Genomic DNA, 26640 nt, shown 5'->3' on the forward strand with positions numbered 1-26640 from the left:
TTCACTGTGTTGGTCTCATTTCTTTTCGTTTTTTTTTTTAATTGCAATGGATTTCACGCCGGTGCATCCCATGAAGCTTCCAGTGTGAGCTGGCCAACATGAGTTATATGCACTGGTGGAGGAATGAGAATTGCCCCAGAACGGTGCTGTCTCAGGAGTACTTGTCATAATCCATCCTGTTCTAGGAGAAATGACTTGTAGTGGAATGACATGAAAGTAAAGGCCAATAAACAGAGAACAATAATGGAAGGCGAATCCTTTTCGTTGGACTAACAATACATTTGTTTCCTATCTTTCAAGAGCTAAACGCTCCCTTCGTCCTATCAAAAACAAGAATGAGCAGGTCGGACCAAAAGACGACTGAACACACACGTCAATCATAGATCGCATAATGGTGGTGTGACTGGGACAGGGAGGAGGGTTGATGTGATAGCAGAATGATAAGAAGGGGACAGAGAGACACACAATTATGTCTGGTAGTGAGCATAAAGAAACCCAAGCCACCTTTTTGTCTTGGTAGGATTTGGAGCACTGTGCTCGCTCTTCCGAGGCGGGGGAATCAAGTCTCAGGGACTGCGAGCTGGGGGGCAGGATAAACCGCAGGGCCAGTTCTGGGCCGAGGACACGCCACACAACCCCCCCCCCCCCCCCCCCCCCCCATTTCCAGATATATGTGCCATGCTCCAAAAGGACAAACTCCAGGCGATGCAGAAAAATGTATAATAACCCAGTTCCAGAAAATGCTACCTCCTCTCACGTCAAACTTCCCTTCCTTTGGTAACAGTTTCCTCTGTTAGCAAAGCCTCGCTTTCTGCTTTGTTTCTTTTCTTTGCTCGGGTTTCTCACGGGCCTAGCCTGGCCCTCAAAGGTATTTACTCACACGGTCCTGTTCAGCTCAAGGAGGAAGGCCCTCTGAGGCAGCAGACAGGAGCCCATCCAGCCCTGCAAGAAGTCACTGCTGGCACAATTTGTCCGCCTCATCCAGACAGATGGCCTGCAGCAGTTAAGCGCAGGCTTTTCTTAAGATCTTTCCAATCTATATGGCAAATACTCCATTATTTTTGTCTTCAGGGCCCCTGAGATTTACGGAGAAAATCTCTGCCCCACTCTTGCTACTCCCTTCTGCAACCCTGGAAGAGGATCACAGCTCCAACCTGTCTCTGTCTTTCCAAATCTGGAACAGCCCTAGGCTCAGTAGGATCAGGGTTTTATGACTTTTCCAGAGTCCAGGCCCATAGGGGAGGTTCCCCTGCTGTCCGCCAAGAAGGGCGTGCAACACCCCCTGACCAAAAAATGACCCAGATCCCTGGGATATTCCTTCTCTGGCTCCAGGATAAACCTTCTGCACTCTGCACATCCGGTGTCCTGGCAGATGGTTCACACTTTGTTTACACTTTGCAGATTTCCCAGAAGGGGAAAACCCTCCACTTTACCATAAACCTCTTAACAATATTCATTCCTTTACACTCGGTGGCATGGGGATGCCACAGTACTTACTCACCTTTCCAAATACGAGCTCGGGGTGAGTGACAAATTCAGGTACAGGTCCCTACCCCAGGAGGTTCAAGTTGGTACCTGAGGCAATGGCGGGTGAAGTTGCCTTCCTATCATAAGGGGCATCAGTGGCAAAAGCAGGCTACGAGCTCTGGTTTTCCTTGTTCTCAGTTCACTGCTCTAATCCTTAGGCCACTCCCCTGCTATTGCTTGACAGATTTAGGATTCTGCCACCTCTAGCCACTCTCCCCATCCCCATTTCCTCTCCTCCCCCACGAGGTCAGACAGTAGGGGGGGGAGAAGAAGGTCTAAGGCCCAACCCCACAGTTTCTTGTGGCAGCTAAAGGGTAGCAAAAGTTAGAAAATTTGGAAGCATCTTGGCAAACATTCCCGTTTTTTATTTTACGTTATGAAAATAAAGTAGTTTTCCAACCTTGCTTGTATAATGTATTTTCTTTTTATTAAGTGAGGAAAAGGGATCCCAATAATCAGTACAGGAGGAGATCTCTGGGATGCGAAGAGGAAGAGGAGAGGGTGCGAGGACCAAGGATGAGGAAAGGAAGCAGGAAGGACCAGGAATGGGGTAAGGAGAAGGTGAGAGGGTGAGAGGGTGGGGGATGGGGGGAGAAGAGGGAGAGAGGATTGGGAATAGGGAGGAGGAGGAAGGGGGACAGGAAGATCAGGGATCTGGGATGGGGAAAGAGGAGGGAGAGAGAGGGAGGCTGTGAGAGTGAGGAAAGGGAGAAGGGAGCAGGAGAAGTTGGGGGATGGGTTCCAGGATCTGGGATAAGGAGGAGATAGGAAGGAAGGGAGGTTCCAGGATCTGGTGCATAGAATCTGAGATCAAGGGAGAGAGAACCTGAACTGCAAGGAGGAGTGGGGGAAGGGAGGGATGAGGGAGGGAGGAGGGAGGGAGGAGTGGGGGAAGGGAGGGAGGAGGCAGGGGTCCCCACCAGGCTCTAGTCCTGCTCCCTCTTGCATTACCTCTCTAACCTCCCACCTGCTCTGGCATACATACCCCATACCCGCCTTCTCTCTCACACACACACAGACACATGCCCCACCCGCGGATCTCTTCTCACTCCCCTGCCTCTCTCCGTACACTGCAGTGATCCCCGCTCATCCCCCGTCTCACTTCCCCAAAGTGATCTGCCTTTGCTTTGTCTGCTTCAGGCTCATCCCCTCCCCTCCTGTCCCTGAATGACAGGAGGGGAGGGGCCTAGCTCTTCTTTGCTTTGCAATTTCTGCTCCAGGCCTCAGGCCCTGGTCCCTGCATCAGGAAGGAGAGGGCTGTTCTCTGCTGAATGAGCTTCGGCACAGTTGGAAAGCAGCAAATCTCCAGCCAGCGTGCTCTCCTCAGAGCTTTGTTGCGCTAGGCACAGGCTATGTGTGCCTATTGACAAATCCAAACCTGCCACTATTAAAGAATGGGATGAGTTAAACTTCTAATGTCTTATGGTCCTGCATTGTTATTATTATTATTTATTTAACAGTTTTATATACCGAAATTCTTGTAAGGGTTTACAAATCAGTTCGGTTTACATTGAACAGAAACAGTGCTTCAGTAAATGAAAGCAATTACATTGAACATTGACAGAGCTTCAAATGTGAACAATTACAAAGAACTAATAATAAAAATATCTTATTAACCAAAAAACAAGCATTGTTCTCCTTTTCTCTTTTAGTATCCTGAGCATAAGGTCATTGATGCAGTAGTCTGGTGCTGAAAAAAGTTCCCGGGTGATAGAAAGGTTGATAAAGTCTACAGAAAAACATTCCATGTGACTTTTATTTTCTGCTTATTCTACTAGTGACCGGCTTGATAGAAACCTATTAAGCAACTTTTTTTTTTTTCTGGTTCATGAGGAGCCAACACTCCATAGGAAACCCAAAATCCCTTTAGGGTGTTGTGCTAATTAACATTTTTGGCTGAACAGCAGTGCCACAACATAGTGGGAAAAGGACTCAGTAAGGGGCACCCATACCAAAATTTACAGTTTTGTGTCCGTGTGTCTGTGCACCTATAACCGCAAAACTAGAGCACTGGAATGCAACTGCTCCTACTATGTGCCCTACCAATAAGTAAACCTGGTTCTCTTCCTCTCTTCATCCCAGCAAATGACACTTGACACTGCTTTAGTCTCTGGCAATATTATTAGCAATTCTGATTGTGGTGCACTGCCCATGCCCCTCCCCCCATCCAATTTTCAATCTTCCATGGTGACTGTGGATTCTCCCGAGTCCTTTCCAGACTGGCCACGTTCTCTGCACAGTCGTTCAGTGTCGGTGGAGGTCTTGTGGATCACCCAGCCTGCAGGTGCCTCACACTGAGGAAGAGTGAGGGCCTCAGAAACCCCATTTAACCACTGATAAGGTTATTGGTCGAACATCTCATTTGGGTTTTTGATAAAAAAGTAGAATTGGGCTGCTGGTATTGATTTGCGCAGCTACAGCTAGAGAACTAATATTAAATTACCCGGCTGATCCTTGTCTTGCTAGCAGCGTCGCGTGAGCGTAGCGGTTTCAGAACTAGTGATATTTTGAACTTTTCATGTGTTTACTTAGATTTAGCTCAGGCCTTTCCACTGTACATTCAGGTACAGTGCGGATTGCACTTTAGCAGCTATGCCTAACTTGAAAGGGGGAAGAGGAGCTGGAGTGGTGGTGGCAGGGGCAGCAGGAATGCTCCATCCCAGCTGCCACTGGCTATTTCTTACTTTGAGGTGAATTTTCAGAGTTACACATAAAAATATGCAAATACGTGCGTAAGAAGCATCTACTCGAACACATGCTACTTTATAACCATCAAACATAGTGTATTTTTGCTTGTGCGTGCACACATATGTGTGAAAAAGGGAGCGGTGCAGGGGCGTTCGGGGTCACGGTCTACATTTGTGCGCGTGAATTGCTATTTTTAAAGATGCGTGTGTACATTTGCCAACTTACTTGTGTGATTTTACGCCTGCTAATTGTGCACTATTGGTCGTGTGGGAAGTCAGGCTGGAACTGTGGGGAGTTCAGGCTGAAGACTGGAGGACCGGTGGAGTAATTGCTAAATTTGTGCGTGCATGTTTTTAAATATGCCGATTTACACAAGTCCTACTTTATTTTCCGCTGTGGGAGCTGTGCCTGCATAGTGCAAAACATAACTCACACATGAAAACTCCACTATTTCTCTAAATCTCTTCCTCTATACTACTCCTCTGTCCACATTGTCACGATGCCCCATGTTGGGTGCCAATTTTATGCAACACCCTGACATCATAAATGTAATGATGGAATGGAATTTCCCTGTTGGTCATGCAGATGATGAAATGGATCTTTATGGTAACAGTAGGATTAGTTGTTGACTCCATTCTGTCCTCTCACCGACTGGATAGGGAGGATCTTCCTCAACTCCCCTCTATGAACTTTGAGCCCGCTGCTCCACGCCAGTGCTGGCTGGAAAGAACTGTGACAGACACCAAGTTCAAAAATTCAAACTATTAACTTTATTCTCTGGATTAACCAGTCAGCAAACTGTCTATAGGATTGGGGAGGTATGATTACACTTCAGCACTGAATAAATCAGAAATCCATGGGTTTCCAACAGTCAGCGATACGCAAGAAAGCGAGTGAAAAAAGTTAATTGGAAAAACAAGCAGCACACGCAAAACAGAGAGATAAGTGATTTAGTATAGGATTCCACATAAGAGTTGGGTGGGAAAAATTTTTTAATCAAGTAATTTTATTGGGAAAGTTGGGTTAAATTTTTCACAGTTAAGTAATAAAAGAAAAATAGAAGAAAAATCTTACGTGGGAATGGTAGATGACGTAATTCAACAGTGCTAAAACATGAGAAGGGTTGCAGCCCTGTAAGGGCAAGAGCCCATGAGACTGGGAGCACTTCATAATCTGATACCATTTCCAGTAAGTCTTTTGTTGAATAATAACAATATAGTTGTCTGCTTTTTAGCAGTAATCCTCAAGGGAACTTTTTGTTTATATTTAGTTAACATTTTGAGGTAGTGAGCCATCATTCTAATTACATTTATTGGATTCGAAAGAATAAAAAGTCTTTAAGTAATTACATTTTAAATTAATACAGAAAAAAATATGCAGAATTTTAAATATTTTGAGCAGACTTTCCCTAGAAATTCACTGTAAGAGTGTCCCTTCCACTCGCTCTCCCTACTCCCTGGCCACTTTGCCCTCTCAGGCCCCAACGCCTTCACCTGCCAGTATCTCTCCCCTCCACCTCTAGGCTCAACGCCTTTCACTCTATTGCCAGTCCCAGAGTTTGACCCTGTTCTCAGTACTGCCCCTCACACAGGCTCCCTCTGTCCCTCTCTCTAGTACACATACACACACCCTCATACAGGCTCCCTCACTCTTTTGCACACACACATCCCCTCATACAGGGCCCTCTTTCTTGCATACACACTCACACAAGCTCCATTTCTCTCTCACACATACATCCTCATACAGGCTACCTATGTCTCTCTTTTTCACGCACCCCTTCACACAGGCTCTGTCTCACACATACACAATCCCTTTACACAGGCTAGCACCCTCACATACACACGATCCCTTTTTCATACACACGAGCTCCCGATCTCTCACACACATACACACTCCTTCACAATCTCCTCATATAGGCTCCCTCTCTCTGGCATCCACACCCAAGCATTCCCACCCTGCTCTCTTACCTCCCATACTCTCTCTCACCCTGAACTCTCTTATACCCCTCTCCCTGCTCTCACCCACTATTTTCCCACATCCCCTCCCCTCTTCTCTCTCAGACCCCATCCCCTTTCTCACACCCATCTCCCTCTCCTCTCTCACATACACACACACACACACATTCTCTCTCACCGAGGTCTTTATCTTTGGCATGAGCGGCGTACACTCTGTTCGCGGCACACGGGGGCCTTCTATCTTTGTCGTGAGCGGAGCACACCCTATTCGAGGCACAAGGGGGCCTTCCATATTCGCTGCGAGCGGAGCACACTCCATTCGCAGGGGCCTTCCATTTTCGCCACGAATGGCGCACCCAGGTCTTCATCTTCGCCGCGAGCGGAGCGCGCCCCGCGGCACACGCGAGCCTTTGTCTTTGCGCACTCCGTTCATGCCAGGGTCTCCTCTGCTGTTTTCTGCATGGGGGGGGGGGGGGGGGGGGAATTCTGCGCAAATTCTGCACTCTGCAGAGGTTATGCATAGCTTTTAATTGTGTGTGATGAGAGCTGGGGGTTGGGCAGAGCAAGGCTGTAAGGTTCGCCCTTGCATTGGCTGTGAGAGAGTGGGCCACGCACAGACCCTCACCATTCACCCATCTCCCACTTCCCCAAATGTTGGAGAAGGGTGGGGAGCAGATGGTAGGGCTCCAGGGAGTCTGGCAGGATTGCCAGCTTCTTAGAAATATCACTGACGCTGTTATCTGCCGCACTTCTGGGAACTCAGATCCCCTGCCTGTGTACTTCCTCACCATTTCAAATCATCAAAAGGGCCAGACTCCAAGGGAGACCCCCATCTCCTTGCTATCTCACTGATTGGACTTGCTCTGTGCCGTGCTTTGGGGTTGGGGGAGCACCATCTCTTCCCTCACCTCAGGCAGCAGATTGCCTTGAGCCACCCCTAGCTACCTTCAGGGCTTTTGGGCATTCCTCCTGTGGTGGGAGGAAAGGGAGGGGAAGACCAGCTTCTAGGCCCTTAGGGCTTGGGACACTCTCTCAGGATCCAGAAAGCAAACACCAAACACACATCCACAACAGTTTGGATTGTTCCAAAAATAAAAACAGTTTTTCTGAGGAACTTGATGAATAGTAGTCAGTTGACAAAAAATAACATTTCTTCTATAAATAAAACAAGACCAGCTGTAACTACCAGAAGGTTGTAGCTTTAAGTTAGTCCAGATCTGCCAGAGGGTAGTAGATTTATCCATCACCAGTGAGGTTTGGCCAGCCTGACACTCCCAGGTCCACTATACCATCTGATCAACCACCATCTATTAAGAGCCCTAGAACTCACGGCAGGATCTTCCCCCTACATCAAGTTACGTGTGCAAGCAGACTGAAGTAACCCAGGCACTGTCAGGTTACCAGCAAGTCCTGGGTATTTAGTGACCATGTCAACTAGTAGGGATGTGAATCGTTTTTTGACGATTTAAAATATCGTCCGATATATTTTAAATCGTCAAAAATCGTTAGAGCCGCGATACAATAACAATTCCCCCGATTTATCGTCCAAAAATCGTAAATCGGGGGAAGGGGGAGGGCGAAAAAACCGGCACACTAAAAAAAAAACCCTAAAACCCACCCCGACACTTTAAATAAATCCCCCACCCTCCCGAACCCCCCCAAAATGCCTTAAATTACCTGGGGTCCAGAGGAAGGGTCCCGCTGTGATCTTCCACTCTCGGACCTCCGGTGCTTGTAGAAATGGCGCCGCGCTACCTTTGGTTTTTCCGTATGGAAAAATGATTCGCGGCAGGAGATCGCTCCCGGACCCCCGCTGGACCCCAGGGACTTTTGGCCAGCTTGGGGGGGCCTCCTGACCCCCACAAGACTTGCCAAAAGTCCAGCGGGGTCCGGAACGACCACCTGCAGTCGAATCGTGTTGTCTATGGCTGGCGCCATTTTGCGCCGCCATTTTGCGCAAAATGGCGCCGGCCGTAGACAACATGATTCAACTGCAGGAGGTCGTTCCGGACCCCCGCTGGACTTTTGCAAGTCTTGTGGGGTCAGGAGGCACCCTCAAGCTGGCCAAAAGTCCCTGGGGGTCCAGCGGGGTCCGGGAGCGATCTCCCACGCTCCTGACCTCGGGGACAAAAAACAAAATGGCGCCGGCGCTACCTTTGGACCTGTCATATGACAAGGCAAAGGTAGCGCCGGCGCATTTCTACAAGCACCGGAGGTCCGAGAGTAAATGATCACACTGGGACCCTTCCTCTGGACCCCAGGTAATTTAAGGCATTTTGGGGGGGTTCGGGAGGGTGGGGATTTATTTTAAAGGGTCGGGGTGGGTTTTAGGGTTGTTTTAGTGTGCCGGTTTCCCGCCCTCCCCCCCACTAGACCCCAGGTAATTTAAGGCATTTTGGGGGGGTTCGGGAGGGTGGGGATTTATTTTAAAGGGTCGGGGTGGGTTTTAGGGGATGTTTTAGTGTGCCGGCTTTCGATTTCATGATTTTCACGATTTTAAAAAAACCCAAACGGCGACGATCCGATTCCCTCCCCCTCCCAAGCCGAAATCGATCGGTTAAGACACGATCGATCACACGATTCACCATCTCTATCAACTAGTCAGAGAGGGATGGATTTGCGAGGTCCATGCAGATGTAGCCCCTCCTTCTGCTGAGTTTGCCATGGCCATCCCACTTATAATTCTATATAACTGCGCCCTTGCTACAAGCTTGGAAGGCAGTCCTTGGGTTTAGTAACTGAGGACAGAAGGTAGAAAGGAGTTAGATTTTTATTTATAGGCCCAGCTGGTTTCAGCCAGGCAAGCCCTGCTTGGGTGGTCCCCAGCCAAGGTGATGAGGGGTTTCTTTCCAGTCAGCTCTCTGGCTGATTTGGCTATTCCCTTCTGAGGTCATTTTTTTGAACTTTTATCTTTAAGTATAGGGAACTTAGTGAAGCCTTTCTAGCTCCTAGCCAAGGGAATGGGGATTCATGGGGCTGGCTTAGTTAGGTTAGGGAAGGCCTGCCCTCCGTGAGCCTCAGTGAGGAAGGGGGTGTCAGTAACCCGCTATGAGCCATGCCATGTTTTTCCTGAGTTTGGTATCCTAATCTCAAGATTCCAGGTTGGAAGTTCTGGCTGCCCTTCCGTTCTGTTCGGAGTATTTTAGAGTTTGAAATCCTTGATTTTTAGTGATATTTCTTCTCTGCAAAATTACAGCAGGTACTTCCAGGGGGCTGTAACATACACATCCCCTACTTGAATCTCTGACTGATCATGCTCCAAGGGGTCCCTCCTATCAAGGATCCGGAAAGAAATGAAAAAAGGACTGAAACAGTAGCCAAGACTAATCCAACAAACTGTGAATAAGGCAAGCCTAACATCCAGGAAGTCACTCATCCAATATTTCCAAACCCAAGGGAGAGAGAGTTTATCTCTTTGTGCAGAGACTGCAACAAAATATCCTTGCCAGTTGGAAGGGGCAGTTTTACCCATCAAAAGGGCACCTTGCCCACCTGGGGACCCTATTTTTCAAAACTCTGAAGGGTAGGAATTTCCCTGGCTGGTGTTTGACCTTCCTACACAGATTGAGGAGGAGATTGTAACAAGAGAAATCATTGTGCTGGTAGGGAATAAGATTTTGACAGTCTTCATTATTTTCATCAGTAAATATTCATTTGGACACTAACCCAGTGACTCCAGTCTAGGGAACCCCTCTTCACAGGAGACGGAGGTTTGAGCATGCTACCAGTTAAGTGAACTATAGCAGAAACAATAAAAGAGAAGAGACAATGCATCTATGTAACTTGAACCGCCAGCCCAGGAAATTGAAAAGATTCCTAGACCCCTTACTGTTAAGGTGCTGAAATGAACCATTGAATAGATGAGTCAGAGATTCAAGTAGGGGGATGTGTATGTCAAAGCCCCTGGTAAATTTTGCAGAGAAATATCACTAAAAATCAAAGGATTCAAACTCTTAAATTACAGAAGTATGACGGGACAGGGATTTATGACAGAAATATACTGGAAAACAGTCCTAGGAAGGAAACAGATTCTCACCCTGACTAACAAGGGTATTCCAACACTTGGATACTGGTTCCCAGACAACAGCAAGAGAATGAGCCAAGCCAGATGTGTGTGTGTGTGGTGTGTGTGGGTGGTGTGTGTGTGTGTGTGTGTGTGTGTTGCACATGGTCTCTTTCCATGGTCCTGCCTGGGTCTTGGCCTTTGGCTGAGAGAAGGTGACACATGCAGGGCCAGACAACAGAGAAAGCAAAAGCCTGGCTGAGAGGTGACTTATCTAGGCTGGGTAACTGGTGAATGACTGGCCATGAGTTTAGTGAAGCTAAAATCACTAAAAAGCTGAGACTGCGCAGGGCCTGACTCACTGATTGCTAAACAGCCATGAGCCTAGTGGAGATATATAATCCAAGCCAGGGAAAAACCCTCCTACTAAAGGATAAGGAACTGAAGGACATAGAAACATAGGAATGATGCAAGAAGAGACCAAACAGCCCAGTCCGTTTGCCCAGCAAGTTTTGCAACTTTTTTTTTTTCTCATACTTATCTGTTACTCTTGGCTCTTAGTAAACCTTTTGGTTCTTTTTCCCTTCCACCCCCACCATTAATGTAGAGAGCAGTGTTGGAACTGCAATCTAAGTGAAATATCTAGCTTAATTAGTTAGGGGTAGTAACTGACGCAATAAGCAAGCTACACACCCATGCTTATTTGTTTACCCAGACTATGTAATTCAGTCCTTTGTGGTTGTTTGTCTGTAATATAGATCCACTTTTCTTCATTCCCCCTGCCACTGAAGCAGAGAGCTATGCTGAATATGCATTGAAAGTGAAGTATCAGATGTTCTCCTCATCCCCTGCCATTGAAGCAGAGAGCTATGCTGGCAGATCTGGAGCTAGAGCAGTCCCCCATGAGCAAGGGGACTCTAGCAGTAGATGTGAAGGTGGAGCAGTCTCTACCTCGAGCAAGGGGACTCCAGCAGTAGATGCAAATGTGGAGCAGTCCCCCCTCGAGCAAGAGGATCCCAGCGGCAGCCCAGAGATGCAATCAGGTCCCCCAGAGGGTGGTGACCACAGTGGGTAGTCCAGGATGTAGAATCAGGTTCCCCAGGAGGACGTGGACCCCAGCAACAGACCAGGAGGCAGTCGGGTCCCCCAGAAGGGTGTGGACCATTGCGGCAGGTCAGGAGGTGTAGAGTTGGGTCCCCCAGGAGGACATGGACCACAGTGACAGACCAAGAGGCAGAGTCAAGTCCCAAGGAGGGTGTGGACTCCAGCATTGGCACAGAACCTTTCAACAGAGCAGACCTCTCAGCGGAGCAGGAGACAGTTTAGATTCAACAGACCCCCCCAGGCCAACATTGCCTACCAGCTCAGTTGCATCTTTTCACATGGGTGAGACTTGGGGAAAAAAAGGGTGGATAATAATACTTTCTTAATGGGAACATAATAAGTCCCTTCTCTTCCATATGGAGGTATACTGTGTGGGCCAAGAACCCCAAATTGCCACTTATTAAATGTTTTTGCTATCTTGTAGAAATGTAAATAGTTGTGTGGCCTACTAATCACGAGTACATAAGTGTGCTGTTTGACATCCTATTAGCAATGTACATACTCAGGTAGAAATGTATATGCTAGTATAGTCAAATAAACCTATATATATTTGACTGCCAGCCCTTTTCACAGTCTAATTTGTTTTCCTGGGGTGAAGGGAGGGAAATCCCACCCACTAACACCTGGTGGAGGCACCAGGGGCCAAGAACATGAGGACCAATGGAGTCTGCCCTAGGAACACCCCAAGAGGTAAGCAGTCAAGGGGCATTACACTAGGGAGAGAAAGAGTATCTCTCTGTGCAGAGACTGCAACACAATATCCTTGCCAGTTGGAAGGGGTGGTTCTGCTCATCAAAAGGACAACTTGGCCACCCGGGGACCCTATTTTTCCAAGCCCTGGAGGGCAGGAATTCCATTGGCTGGTGTTTGATCTTCCTGCACAGATTGAGGAGGAATTGTGGACAAGAGAAATCATTGTGCTGCTGTGGAATAAGATTTTACCAGTTTTCATTGTTTTCACCAGTAAATATTCATTTGGACACTAACCCAGTGACTCCAGTCTCACTTTGGCACACCCAGCATGCTGTGGGACAGACATACGTTAGTTGCCCAAGAGGAAGAATAAAAGGAGACACAGGACCAACCCTTAGCACTCGGACCTGGGAATCATCTCCTCCCTCCCCCACTCGACCAAGAACCCAGGGCCCTGGAAGGAAGAGTCAGTGATCAAGCTAGCCTGGGAAGGTTCCTGTCCCCACGAGAACAACAATATTTTTATGGTCTCGTCGGGTAGCAACCTGCTCCCGAAGCTGGTTAGACTGAGAAGAAGGGATGTTTACTGTGTGTTCAAGTCATTTCAATACTAGTGGATCCTGTTATCAAAATCTTCAAATTCAAATATCAGGTTCTGCTGAACCTTGCTGAATGGGAGGTTTTGGTGCTTCTGTCATCTTCTATCTCAGAGACAAGCCCTCCTTCCCCCACCAAATTGTCAAAAATGTAGTGTAATTCTAGAGACCCGAGTGTGGGAATGTGGGGAGGAAGGGGGGGGGGGGGGTAAGCTGGCCCTACTTCCCTTATGTAAGGATGCCCTCATTCTAGCCTTGTGCCCAACACAGCTTCCTCTGAGCTCCGCGTTGCTAGATGTTTCTTTGATACAGCAGAAATACATACACAAAACTAGAGACAAGAATGTAATCAAGCAAATGTTATATTTCCAGATAAACGTCCATGCGGGAATTCATTTTTTCTTTATTTCACAGAATGAATTCTTTTTCATTCAGCGCTATGCTGAAGCCTCATTTCGTGCACTGCCAGCAGATGGAGCGAAGTAAATTAGTTGCTTGGGGCCACTTGTGTGACCTGGCTTCCATTCACACTCTTAAACTTGTCAGATAATAAACTAGCCAACAGCATTCTGGTGCCATGCCTGGAAGGGATGATGTTGAACTGGATTGTTGATCTCTGGTTTGGCTTTAAGGATGGTGCGCTGAAACAGGAAAAAAAAAAGACTGTTAGGAGAAAGCATTTCCACATGGGGTCTCTCATTAAATAACACAACGTCTGTGTGTTTCATTGCCAATGGAGAGTTTTAATACAAGAAAACAATAGGTTTACAAACATAAGATGCTTCCTGGCTTACTCTTGCAGAAAGATGCAGCCAAAATAAGTAATAATGCTGTTTCCCCTTACCAAGAATCTGTAGAGGAGACCTAAATGCAGCCTGAAATATTGCAGCTTGTTCAGACCCCTGTAAACGCAGTTCCCAGGGACACATTGTACCAGTAAGGGGCCTAATTCTGATCACCCCCTAAAAGCAGCTTCAAACAGGAAAGGTCTACCTGCGGCCAATGGAATCTGGGTTGGACGTCGCCAAATCCCGCATACTGGGGAGGATACCAACATTCCAGCTTCCCCATTTCCTCACAGGTACAAATAGCTCTTTCTCCAGTGCTCCAGCCTCTCACTGCCAGGGTCCACAGTAAAAGACCTCAGCCACTACTTTCACAGCCATGTGATATTCAATGGTGGTCACATCTGCCACAGATAGCAGGAGCAATCTCATCAACATAAGAACATAAGAACATGCCATACTGGGTCAGACCAAGGGTTCATCAAGCCCAGCATCCTGATTCCAACAATGGCCAATCCAGGCCATAAGAACCTGGCAATTACCAAAAAATTAAGTCTATTCCATGTTACCGTTGCTAGTAATGGCAGTGGCTTATTTTCTAAGTCAACTTAATTAGTAGCAGGTAATTGACTTCTCCTCCAAGAACTTATCCAATCCTTTTTTAAACACAGCTACACTAATTGCACTAACCACATCCTCTGGCAACAAATTCCAGAGTTTAATTGTGCGTTGAGTGAAAAAGAACTTTCTCCGATTAGTTTTAAATGTACCCCAAGCTAACTTCATGGAGTGCCCCCGAGTCTATTATCTGAAAGAGTAAATAACCGATCCACATCTACCTGTCCTAGACCTCTCATGATTTTAAACACCTCTATCATATCCCCCCTCAGTCGTCTCTTTTCCAAGTTGAAAAGACCTAACCTCTTTAGTCTTTCCTCATAGGGGAGCTGTTCCATTCCCCTTATCATTTTGGTAGCCCTTCTCTGTACCTTCTCCATCGCAATTATATCTTTTTTGAGATGCGACGACCAGAATTGTACACAGTATTAAAGGTGCGGTCTCACCATGGAGCGATACAGAAGCATTATGACATTTTCCGTTTTATTCATCATTCCCTTTCTAATAATTCCCAACATTGTTTGCTTTTTAGACTGCCGCAGCACACTGAACCGACGATTTCAATGTGTTATCCACTATGACGCCTAGATCTCTTTCTTGGGTGGTAGCACCTAATATGGAACCTAACATCGTGTAACTATAGCATGGGTTATTTTTCCCTATATGCATCACCTTACACTTATCCACATTAAATTTCATCTGCCATTTCAATGCCCAATTTTCCAGTCTCATAAGGACTTCCTGCAATTTATCACCATCTGCTTGTGATTTAACTACACTGAACAATTTTGTATCATCTGCAAATTTGATTACCTCACTTGTCGTATTTCTTTCCAGATCATTTATAAATATATTGAAAAGTAAGGGTCCCAGTTCAGATCCCTGAGCCACTCTACTTCCCATTCCCTTCCACTGAGAAAATTGTCCATTTATTCCTACTCTCTTTTTCCTGTCTTTTAGCAAATTTGTAATCCACGAAAGGACATCGCCACCTATCCCATAACTTTTTACTTTTCCTAGAAGCCTCTCATGAGGATCTTTGTCAAACGCCTTCTGAAAACCTAAGTACACTACATCTACCGGTTCACCTTTATCCACATGTTTATTAACTCCTTCAAAAAAGTGAAGCAGATTTGTGAGGCAGGACTTGCCTTGGGCAAAGCCATGCTGACTTTGTTCCATTAAACCATGTCTTTCTATATGTTCTGTGATTTTGATATTTAGAACACTTTCCACTATTTTCCCTGGCACTGAAGTCAGGCTAACCAGTCTGTAGTTTCCTGGATCGCCCCTGGAGCCCTTTTTAAATATTGGGGTTACATTTGCTATCCACCAGTCTTCAGGTACAATGGATGATTTTAATGATAGGTTACAAATTTTTTCTAATAGGTCTGAAATTTCATTTTGAGATCCTTCAGAACCCTGGGTTGTATACCCTCCGGTCCAGGTGATTTACTACTCTTCAGCTTGTCAATCAGGCCTACCACATCTTATAGGTTCACCATGATTTGGTTCAGTCCATCTGAATCATTACCCATGAAAACCTTCTCCGGTATGGGTACCTCCCCAACATCCTCTTTAGTAAACACCGAAGCAAACAAATCATTTAATCTTTCCGCGATGGCCTTATCTTTTCTAAGTGTCCCTTTAACCCCTCGATCATCTAATGGTCCAACTCCCTTACAGGCTTTCTGCTTCAGATATATTAAAAAAAAATTTTACTGTGAGTTTTTGCCTCTACAGCCAACTTCTTTTCAAATTCTTTCTTAGCCTGTCTTATCAATGCCTTAAATTTAACTTGCCAGCACTTATGCATTATCCTATTTTCTTCTGTTGGATCCTTCTTCCAATTTTTGAATGAATTTTGGCTAAAATAGCTTTTTTCACCTCCCCTTTTAACCATGCTGGTAATCGTTTTGCCTTCTTTCCACCTTTCTTAATGTGTGGAATACATCTGGACTGTGCTTCTAGGATGGTATATTTTAACAATGTATCAAAAATGATGGTATACCTGGTATCTTTTTTATATAACTTATTCAAGCTGTCACACTACAAGAAGGTATATAATTTTGTAGGACCACTACTCATAGGGTCAAGGTATTCTACCAGACTCTCTTTATGGTCTCAGGTCCTTTTTACTTTATATATATTTTTTTGTGATTTTTTTCTTTTATAAATATTTTCTTTCCAGCAAACTGATGAAAACTCCAAGGGTTCAAATAGTATGAATCCCGCGAATAAAAGGCCGGTATATAAAAATCCGAAATAAATAAATAAATAAATAAATAAATTGGCGACAATGTCACTTTTTCAATCTAGATTCAAAAACAATTCAGCAGTGATTCTCATCTGCGCAGCCCAACACGATCGCGTTTCGGACCCCCACCATCAGGGTCCTGCTTCAGGGGGAAAATCCTTCGCGCTTATTTCGTGACACTCACAGGGCATTCATCAGACACATTCATAATCGCCAGCAGCTGTTTTAATCCAATAAAATAGACGCGGTCCCGATTTGGACTCGCCTTTCTTTCAAATACAGCAACCAACTGGATGCCTTTTAAAGTTCTCAAACTGGAAGTTCCTACGGCGTAGATGTTCTCAAACAGGTCGGACCCTGTTCCCAATCAGGTCATGTTAGCTCTTTACTTCCTCCATGTACTAGTCTTCTATCAGGTCGTACATCGACGTGAATCCGGAAGTGATGTCACCTATTCCAAACAAGTTCCCCACTAGGTTGTCATAATCCAATCCTTAAGGATTCCCCAGTCTACCATCAGGTCCTCTTTTAAATCATGTTACAATCCAACACGATGAAGTCAATTTTAAGTGAAAAAATTATCGTTGTACATACACACGGGCATTGGATGACATATATTACACCCTCGGAGTCACATGTTGTCAAAGACCTTAGGTCTACTGTTATATCTACATGTTTTCCAAGTTCTATAACCTTGTTATATGTACCGCCTCTTGGCGTAATTTTTATGTTTCAATGTAAACCGATGTGATCTGTATTTTAATACAGGAACACCGGTATATAAAAATCTAAAAATAAATAAATAAATAAATATTCAAATGGGGGACCTGCCACTGTTCACCAGTCAATGAAAGGGCACACATATCACAGTGTCCACAAGTGCGATGACCCCCACTACCGGATGATTCTGTCTTCGAGACAAAGGTAGAATGAACCACCTTATCACGCAGGTTCTGCCTTCTGAAAAATGCAAGTCTTGGACCTGTCTGGAATACATCATGCAGTGCTAGAACCTGCCAATCAGTGCGAACCACATTTATTACCGCATTAATTTGAGCAGAGTATCTCAAAGTACATGTTAATTGTTGAGAGAATGGTTGTTGTTGATACTGCAACAGCAGGGGTCTATTTGCAAAGAGAGCCCTCTTAAAAGCTCTTTTTACCATAGATCTCGGGTAACCTCTCTGAATAAATCTCTCAAACAAATCCGATGCCTGTATATGAAACTCTTCAGTAGTGGAACATACACGCCGTAATTGAAGAAATTGGGATATAGGTAACCCATCCTTAAGTTTAATAGGGTGAAAACTGGAATACTGCAAATAATTATTGCGATCTAGACTAATAGAGCACAGAAGCTGCACATTTCTAGGACATTTCTAGGACATTTCTAGGACAGATTTGCTGTGTATGTACAACGATAATTTTTTCACTTAAAATTGACTTCATCGTGTTGGATTGTAACATGATTTAAAAGAGGACCTGATGGTAGACTGGGGAATCCTGAAGGATTGGATTATGACGACCTGGTGGGGAACTTGTTTTGAATAGGTGATATCACTTCCGGATTCACGTCGATGTACGACCTGATAGAAGACTAGTACATGGAGGAAGTAAAGAGCTAACATGACCTGATTGGGAACAGGGTCTGACCTGTTTGAGAACATCTACGCCGTAGGAACTTCCGGTTTGAGAACTTTAAAAGGCATCCAGTTGGTTGCTGTGTTTGAAAGAAAGGCGAGTCCAAATCGGGACTGCGTCTATTTTATTGGATTAAAACAGCTGCTGGCGATTATGAATGTGTCTGATGAATGCCCTCGAAGTGTCACGGAATAAGCGTGAAGGATTTTTCCCCTGAAGCAGGACCCTGATAGTGGGGGTCCAAAATGCGATCGTGTTGGACTGCGCAGATGAGTATCACTGCTGAATCGTTTTTGAATCTAGATTGAAAAAGTGACATTGTCGCCAATTGACTTTGATTCGCGGGATTCATACTATTTGAACCCTTGGAGTTTTCATCAGTTTGCTGGAAAGAAAATATTTATAAAAGAAAAAAATCACAAAAAAATATTTATAAAGTAAAATGGACCTGAGACCATAAAGAGAGTCTGGTAGAATACCTTGACCCTATGAGTAGTGGTCCTACAAAATTATATACATTCTTGTAGTGTGACAGCTTGAATAAGTTATATAAAAAAGATACCAGGTATGCCATCATTTTTTATATATTGTTTACAATTTGGTTCCTGGAATACACGTGTTGTGTTGGAGGGCCTTTGGGTGTGATTAATATTTTAACAATGACCACACTTCTTGCACACTTTTTACCTCTGTAGCTGCTCCTTTCAGTTTTTTTCCAACTATTTTTCTCATTTTATCAAAATTTCCCTTTTGAAAATTTAGCACGAGAGCTGTGGATTTGCTTACTGTCTCCCTTCCAGTCATTAATTTGAATTTGATCATATTATGATCACAATTGCCAAGCAGCCCCACCACTGTTACCTATCTCACCAAGTCCTGTCCTTTAGATCTAAAATTGCTCCCTCTCTTGTTTGTTCCTGAACCAATTGCTCCATAAAAATTTCATTTATTCGATCCAGGAACTTTAACTCTCTAGCATGTACCGATGATACATTACCCAGTCAATATTGGGGTAATTGAAATCTCCCATTATTACCGCACTACCAATTTGGTTAGCTTCTCTAATTTCTCTTAGCATTTCACTGTCCATCTCACCATCTTGACCAGGTGGACGGTAGTATACTCCTATCACTATAGTCTTCCCCAACACACAAGGGATTTCTACCCATAAAATTTGACTGTGCATTTAGTCTCATGCAGGATGTTTATCCTGTTGGACTCTATGCCATCCCGGAAATAAAGTGCCATACCACCTCCCGGGTGCTCCTTTCTGTCATTGTGATATAATTTGTACCCCGGTATAGCACTGTCCCATTGGTTGTCCTTCTTCCACCATGTCTCTGAGATACCAATTAACATGGATCAGATTTCTCATGGCCGATCTCTACTCCTGAAAAAATGACAATGGTTAGGGGCTTGCCCTGACCTCGCCATTCCTGATGGGGATGTCTCTGTATAGAGGGCAGGATTCTCTCTTTGAGATTGTGATCTGAAAAGCCATTTATCCACCTAAATGCTTGCTTATGGGGGTGGGGTCATAGAAGGGGCTATTTGAAAATTCCCCCCCTCCCTTTTGAACGGGGTAAAAAGACACACCGTGTTCTGGGACACGCGCACTTTTACCTGCATTTCTTGTAGAAGTGTTTGCCCAGTTGGGTTCAGGCTGGGGAGGCGACAATGTCAAAGCTGCACGTATTGCATTTGAAGGAAAGTATATGTACTGAGAAAGAAGGTGCAGATTTCTGGGGGAACCTTTTCCTTGGGCAATTTTTCAAAAGAAGATATGAGCGGTGTAAAACCCACAGATAAAAAGTGCCCATGGGCTTTGCACCTGCCCATGCAGTTTTGAGACCTACCCCCAGGTAGGATAACTTTCAAATCTGCATGTGTACACACATATACATGTGTTTATGGGCACGCGCAAAGTGGTTACTGTATTTTATGACCCGCGAGGATACGATGTGTACAGGTTATAAAATATGAGTACATAAACGCACAAACATGCTTGCTTAAGTAAAAAAGAGGTGTCGCAGAAGTTTGAACTTATCCGACTAAGTAGTGGCACTTATCCGGATAAGTTTCAATTAATCCAGCCAAGTAGTAGCAAAGCCGCTATTTAGCCAGATAAGTCTGAAAAATGCGCTACTTAGCCGGGTAAGTTTGAACTTGTCTATGTCAAATTTAATCGGATAAATGAGCACAAATGATATACGTGTGTATCTTTACTTGCAATTTTAAAGGGATATGCAAGTAGATTTTACTTGCGTTATTTTAAAACATTTAACCCCTGTAAGATGGCTTTGATACACGTACGTCGGGAGATTTCTTAACATGCATGTAGCAATGAAATAACCAGTTTTACTAATTAGTCTACCAGTTTTCCCAATGCATCTGCAGCTCGTGGAGACCCTCCTGGCTCTTCAGCCTGAAGACTCTCCATTTCACCCAGACTTCACCCAGTCATTTTTTCACTTTTAAGATATTTGCAATCACTTACTCCTGATACTGAGCAGGAGTAAATGTACACAAGTAAGGTGCCAAATTTACCTACGTAGCTTGATTATAAAATAGCAACTTATTCTTTTAAATATTGGCCCCTCTCTCGAAAGCCCTTGTTCTGCCCCTTTTTTACATGTGTACATTTTGCATGCAGACCCTGATTTCAGCGTGTATGTTGAGGTTTTTAAAATAGCACATACTCTCATATATGCTATTTTACCCACGTACGTGCTATTTTTTACACATGCAACTTTTGAAAATTCACCTCTAAGTGTATTTGCTGGGCACCCATGCACCTAGATAATTGTCTGCCAAATAATCCATAGCCTATAAAGACTATTTTCTCCTATTTATGCAATACTAACGAGCCTTCAGGCATCAGAGTGACGGGCAGGATGCTTTGCATCTTGGCGGGAACCCTGCGTAGGATGCGCTAATGTCCTTCTCAGGCCCAGAGAGCCAGACTAGACTATTGTTGGATGCAGAAGGCAGTTTTCCAAGGCATTTCCCTGGGTACTTAGGCATTAATACGGCCTGACTGAAACTTGCCCCTCCTCAAACGCAGTTAAAAGTACATGCGGGCTCCATAGCATACACAATCTTAAACACATTAAAAGAAGGAGCTCCTGTGAGCATGTTTAGCAGGGGGGAGGGGAGGAAAGAGAAATATAGTGCATGTGCTATTTTGCCTTCTCCCTGCCACCCACTGCACAGATAGCAGGCAGAAGCTGAATGGATGCTTTTAAGGTGCACCTGCTCGTTTTTAAAAGGGAAACAATGCAGATTGCTTTCCTTTGAAAACTGGTGAAACATACACAGGGGGAGACAGCCCGTGCCCTTTGTGCATAATCCTGGCTTGTTGAAAACTGCTCCTCATTTTCAGTCAGAGGGTTCATGCCCAGGCAAGAACTGTGCGGGTGCAGCTCAGGCATTTGGGTAGGCGCTTGCCTGTGTGTGTGCCATCTCCTGAGCCCTGGGATCCGAATGATAGGATGCTGAGCATTGAACTGAATTTGTTGGTTCTCTCAGTGTGCATATTATTGATTTCTCTTGCTGGATTCTGATACCGCCTCATCTTTGAGCCACAGATGGGGGTGTGAGGAGGAGGAGGAGGGTCTCAAACTGCACTGATTTTGGAAACTCTTTGTCATACTCCAGCCTTACAGTGTATGTTTCAAAGACTGCCTCCGGTGGCTTATTGGGTCCAGCTGATCATATCAAACTGCTCACGTCTGTAGTGCCACAGTGCAGGAATGTAGGGGCAGTGCTCGAGTCAGCACTCCCGTTCCATCGTCAGGATAAAAACTTGGAGACAACGGCTTTTTGGAAGATTGAACAACTTAGAAAGGTGAAACTTTTTCCAGAAATGTGTGATCTAAGAATGGTGGCTCAGGCCTTAATTTTGACACCTAAGGATTTCTGCAATTCTTTATTACTAGGATTTCCACTAAATGCTCTGAGAGCCCTTCAACTTGCCCAGGATGTGTGCATGATATCCAGTGCTGCCCTTAGGGATCATATCACCTCTATTTCTGACTAACTTCAAATCCTTCCTATTGAATGGCAAATTCCTTATTTAAGGTCCTTACTTTGATTTTCAGAGCTATTAATGGCCTTGCACCGTTGTGCAATAACAGAGTAATAAGGATGTAGCACCCTAACCATTCTTTAACATCTCCTGCACTATTAGAAGTACCTTCCTTGAAACTTGCTAGATTATGCACATTCGCAAAGTGTACGTTTGGGGTGGCGGGTCCTCAGTTATGGAATTCCTGATGAGCTCATGAAGGAGTCCTCTTTGTTACAATTTAGGCAAACGTTTGGTAATTACTAGCTGTACTTTGATGATGCTTGAGAGTCTCTTCTGGCTGGGTTGTATTCAGTATATATTGACGGTATTGTTATCTGGCCTAATGGGTATGGGCATTTTGAGTTATTTTTTTTCCTATTGTAGTTTGCATTTGTATTTGTTACCCAGGCACTGCTCGGGCTACCAGGAAGCCCTGGGCATTTGGTGACTTTCAGGTCGATACAGTAAAGTGTGCTCCGTCGGAGCGCACTGTCAGCCTGCTCTGGACGCGTGTTTTCCCTTACCCCTTATTCAGTAAGGGGAGGAAAACACGCGGCCCACCCGCGGCACCTAATAGCGCCCTCAACATGCAAATGCATGTTGATGGCCCTATTAGGTATTCCCGCACGATACAGTAAGTAAAATGTGCAGCCAAGCCGCACATTTTACTCTAAGAAATTAGCGCCGACCCAAAGGTCGGCGCTAATTTCTTCCGGCGCCAGGAAAGTGCACAGAAAAGCAGTAAAAACTGCTTTTCTGTGCACCCTCCGACTTAATATCATAGCGATATTAAGTCGGAGGTCCCCAAAAGTAAAAAAAAGTAATAAATAAATAAATAAATACATTTGAATTTGGCCCGTGGCTGTCGGGCCGAAAACCGGACGCTCAATTTTGCCGGCGTCCGGTTTCCGAGCCCGTGACTGTCAGCGGGCTCGAGAACCGACGCCGGCAAAATTGAGTGTCGGCTGTCAAACCCGCTGACAGCCGCCGCTCCAGGCCATAAGGAGGCGCTAGGGACGCGCTAGTGTCCCTAGCGCCTCCTTTCCCTCGTTTGCACCGCGTCGCCTAATTTGCATACTGGATCGCTCGCACCGGCCAAGGGCCGGTGGGTGCGCCGGGAGAGCGGGCGTTCGTCCGCTCTCCCGCGGTTTTACAGTATCGGACTGAATATCAGCTGGTCAGAGGAGGGTGGATTTGGGAGTGTCAATGCAGATGCAGTCCCCTCCTTCTGCGGGGTTTGCCATGGCCATCCCACTTGTATTACTTTATATAACTGCGCCCCTGCTACAGCTCGGGAGGCAGTCCTTTGGGTTTGGCACAAAGTACAGAAGGTGGAGAGGCGTTAGATTTTTATTTTACGGGCCCAGCCGGTTTCAGCCAGGCAAGGCCTGCTAGGTGGTCCCGGGCCAGGGTCGGGAGCGGTTCCTTTCCAGTGCCCAACCTGTCTGGTTGGGTTATTCCCCTCTGGGTCATTTGTTTTTGGAAACGTTACACTTTAAGTATTGGGGCCTCTCTGGAGCCTGTGCAGAGCCTGGCTCAGGGAATGGGGAACCCTGGGTTTGGGCCTGGGCAGGTTAAGGAAGAACTGCCCTCTGTTATGAGCCCATTGTAGAAGGGGGGCGTAGTGATCCGCTGGGAGGCACCCCAGAGTTTTCCTGAATTTTGTAAACCTAATTTCAAGATCCAGGTCAGAAGTTCTGACTGCCCTCCTGTCCTGCTGGGAGCCTTAAGAGTCCTGCGCCCGGGGGGTTCCTCCCATCGGGGAATCCAAAAAGAAAGAAGAGAACAAGGACTGCAACAGTAACTTATCCAACAAACTGTGAGTAAAGGCAAACCAGTGTTTCCAAATCCTGGCAAGAGAGAGGACTTTATCTCTTCGTGCAGAGACTGTAACAAAATATCCTTGCCAGTTGGAGGGGGTGGATCTGCCCATCAAAAGGACACCTTGCCCACCTGGGGATCCTATTTTTCCAAGCTCTGTAGGGTAGGAACTCATTTAGCTGGCGTTTGACCTTCCTGCAAAGACTGAGGAGGAGATTGTAACAAGAGGACTCATTGTGCTGCTGTGAAGTAAGATTGGGCCAGTTTTCATCATTTTCATCAGTAAATCTTCATTTGGACACTAATCCAGTGACTCCAGTGTTTCTTTGGGACATCCAGCACACTGTGGGACAGACATACAGTGGTTGCCCCAGAGAAATAATAAAATAAGACAAGGAAGCCACCCTTAGCACTCGGGGCCTTGGGAAGCACATCCCTCCCCAACTCAACCAAGAACCCAGGCCCTAGAAGGAAGAGTCAGTGTTGAAGCAAGCCTGGGAGGGTTCCTGTCCCCACGAGAACAACATAAGAAATTGCCATACTGGGTCAGACCAAGGGTCCATCAAGCCCAGCAACCTGTTTCCAACAGTGGCCAATCCAGGCTACAAGTACCTGGTATGTACCCAAACACTAAGTAGATCCCATGCTACTGATGTCAGTAATAGAGACGTGCAATCGTTTTTGCCAAATTGGACTATTTCAAAGAAATAGTCCAATTCGGCATGGGTCGGGGGACCCGAACCCTGAGAAGGATTTTCCCCGAACCTCGGGGAAACTTCATTGTTCGTGTTAGCACGGGGGGAGGGGCATCTTTATTTTTTAAAAAAAACCCCACCCAACCCTTAGAATTTAGTTATTTACAACCCCCCTACCCTCCGGACCCCCCCAAAACTTGCCTAAAATCTGTGGTGGTCCAGCGGGGGTCCCAGGAGCGATCTCCCGCTCTCAGGCCATCGGCAGCCAGTAAACAAAATGGCGCCGGTGGCCCTTTGCCCATACCATGTGACAGGGGCTACCGAGCCATTGGTCGGCCCTTGTCACATGGTAGGAGCAATGGACAGCTGGCGCTGGACCACCACGGATTTTAGGCAAGTTTTGGAGGGGTCCGGAGGGTGGGGGGTTGTAAATAACTAAATTCTAAGGGTTGGGTGTTTTTGGTTTTTTTGGCAAAAATTGCCGAGAAAAAAAAACCCGACCCGATGGAAAACGAAGTTTTCCATGGGTTGGCCGACATGTAGCCTGACCCGAGATGCAAAAATGAAGCACATCTTCATTTAGAGGATAGCAGTGGCTATCCTCTAAGTCAACTTGATTAATAGCAGTTAATGGACTTCTCCTCCAAGAACTTATTCAAGCCTTTTTAAACCCAGCTACACTAAATGCACTAACCACACCCTCTGGCAAACATTCTAGAACTTAATTGTGCATTGAGTAAAAAATAATTTTCTCTGATTAGTTTTAAATGTGCTACTTGCTAACTTCATGGAGTGCCCCTTAGTCCTTCTATTATCTCTCATGAAGACCTCTATCATATTTTCCTTCAGCCATCTCTTCTACAAGCTGAACAGCCCTAACATCTTTAGCCATTCCTCATAGGAGAGCTGTTCTATCCCCTTTATCATTTTGGTTGCCCTTCTCTGTGCCTTCTCCAGTGCAACTATATCTTTTTTGAGATGCAGTGACCAGAATTGTACACAGCAGTCAAGGTGCGTCTCACCGTGGAGCGATACAGAGACATTATTTCATTTTCCGTTTTATTCACCATTCCCTTCCTAACATTTTGTTTGCTTTTTTGACTGCCACAACACACTGAGCCGACGATGTCAGTGTATATCCACTAGAGATGTGAATCGTGTGATCGATCGTCTTAACGATCGATTTTGGCTGGGGGGAGGGAATCTGATCGTCGCGGTTTTATTTTTTTTTTAAAATCGTTTAAATCGTATATCGGGGGAGGGCGGGAAAACCGGCACACTAAAACAACCCTAAAACCCACCCCGACCCTTTAAAATAAATCCCCCACCCTCCCGAACCCCCCCAAAATGTTTTAAATTACCTGGGGTCCAGTGGGGGGGGGGGGGTCCCGGTGTGATCTTCCACTCTCGGGCCACGGCTGCGTTAATAGAAATGGCGCCGCCATTTCTATTAACGCAGCCGTGGCCCGAGAGTGGAAGATCACACCGGGACCCCCCCCCACTGGACCCCAGGTAATTTAAAACATTTTGGGGGGGTTCGGGAGGGTGGGGGATTTATTTTAAAGGGTCGGGGTGGGTTTTAGGGTTGTTCTAGTGTGCCGGTTTTCCCGCCCTCCCCCTTCCCCTCCCCCTTCCCCCGATTTACGATTTTTGACGATAAATCAGGGGAATTCCTATCGTATCGCGCCTCTAACGATTTTTGACGATTTAAAATATATCGGACGATTTTTTAAATCGTCAAACGATTCACATCCCTAATATCCACTATGATGCCTAGATCTTTTCCCCAGGTGGTAGTTCCTAATATGGAACCTAACATCGTGTAACTTCAGCATGGGTTATTTTTCCCTATATGCATCACCTTGCAGTTGCCCACATTAAATTTCATCTGCCATTTGGATGCCCAATCTTCCAGTCTCGCAAGGTCCTCCAGCAATTTATCATAATCTGCTTGTGATTTAACTACTCTGAATAATTTGATTATGTCACTCGTTGTATTCCTTTCCAGATCATGTATAAATAATATATTGAAAAGCACCAGTCCAAGTACAGATCCCAGAGACACAGTCCACTGTTTACCCTTTTCCACTGAGAAAATTGACCATTTAATCCTACTCTGTTTCCTGTCTTTTAACCAGTTTGTAATCCACGAAAGGACATTTCCTCCATGTTTTTTTTTTATTTTCTT

At 45.5% G+C, this 26640-nt stretch overlaps 1 protein-coding gene across 1 annotated transcript in view; it reads right to left on the reverse strand.

Moving 5' to 3' along the window:
* Nucleotides 1–12910: 12910 nt before the first annotated feature.
* The window catches only part of LOC115096660 (protein-glutamine gamma-glutamyltransferase E-like), a 53268-nt gene continuing 39538 nt past the window's right edge, over nucleotides 12911–26640 (reverse strand). The window contains exon 13 of the mRNA XM_029611611.1: nucleotides 12911–13207. Coding sequence (XP_029467471.1) covers nucleotides 13054–13207 — 154 coding nt within the window. The 3' untranslated portion in view covers nucleotides 12911–13053. The remainder of the gene's footprint in view (nucleotides 13208–26640) is intronic.

Source organism: Rhinatrema bivittatum, chromosome 8 (genome assembly GCF_901001135.1).
Source record: "Rhinatrema bivittatum chromosome 8, aRhiBiv1.1, whole genome shotgun sequence".
Classification (NCBI taxonomy): Eukaryota; Metazoa; Chordata; class Amphibia; order Gymnophiona; family Rhinatrematidae; genus Rhinatrema; species Rhinatrema bivittatum.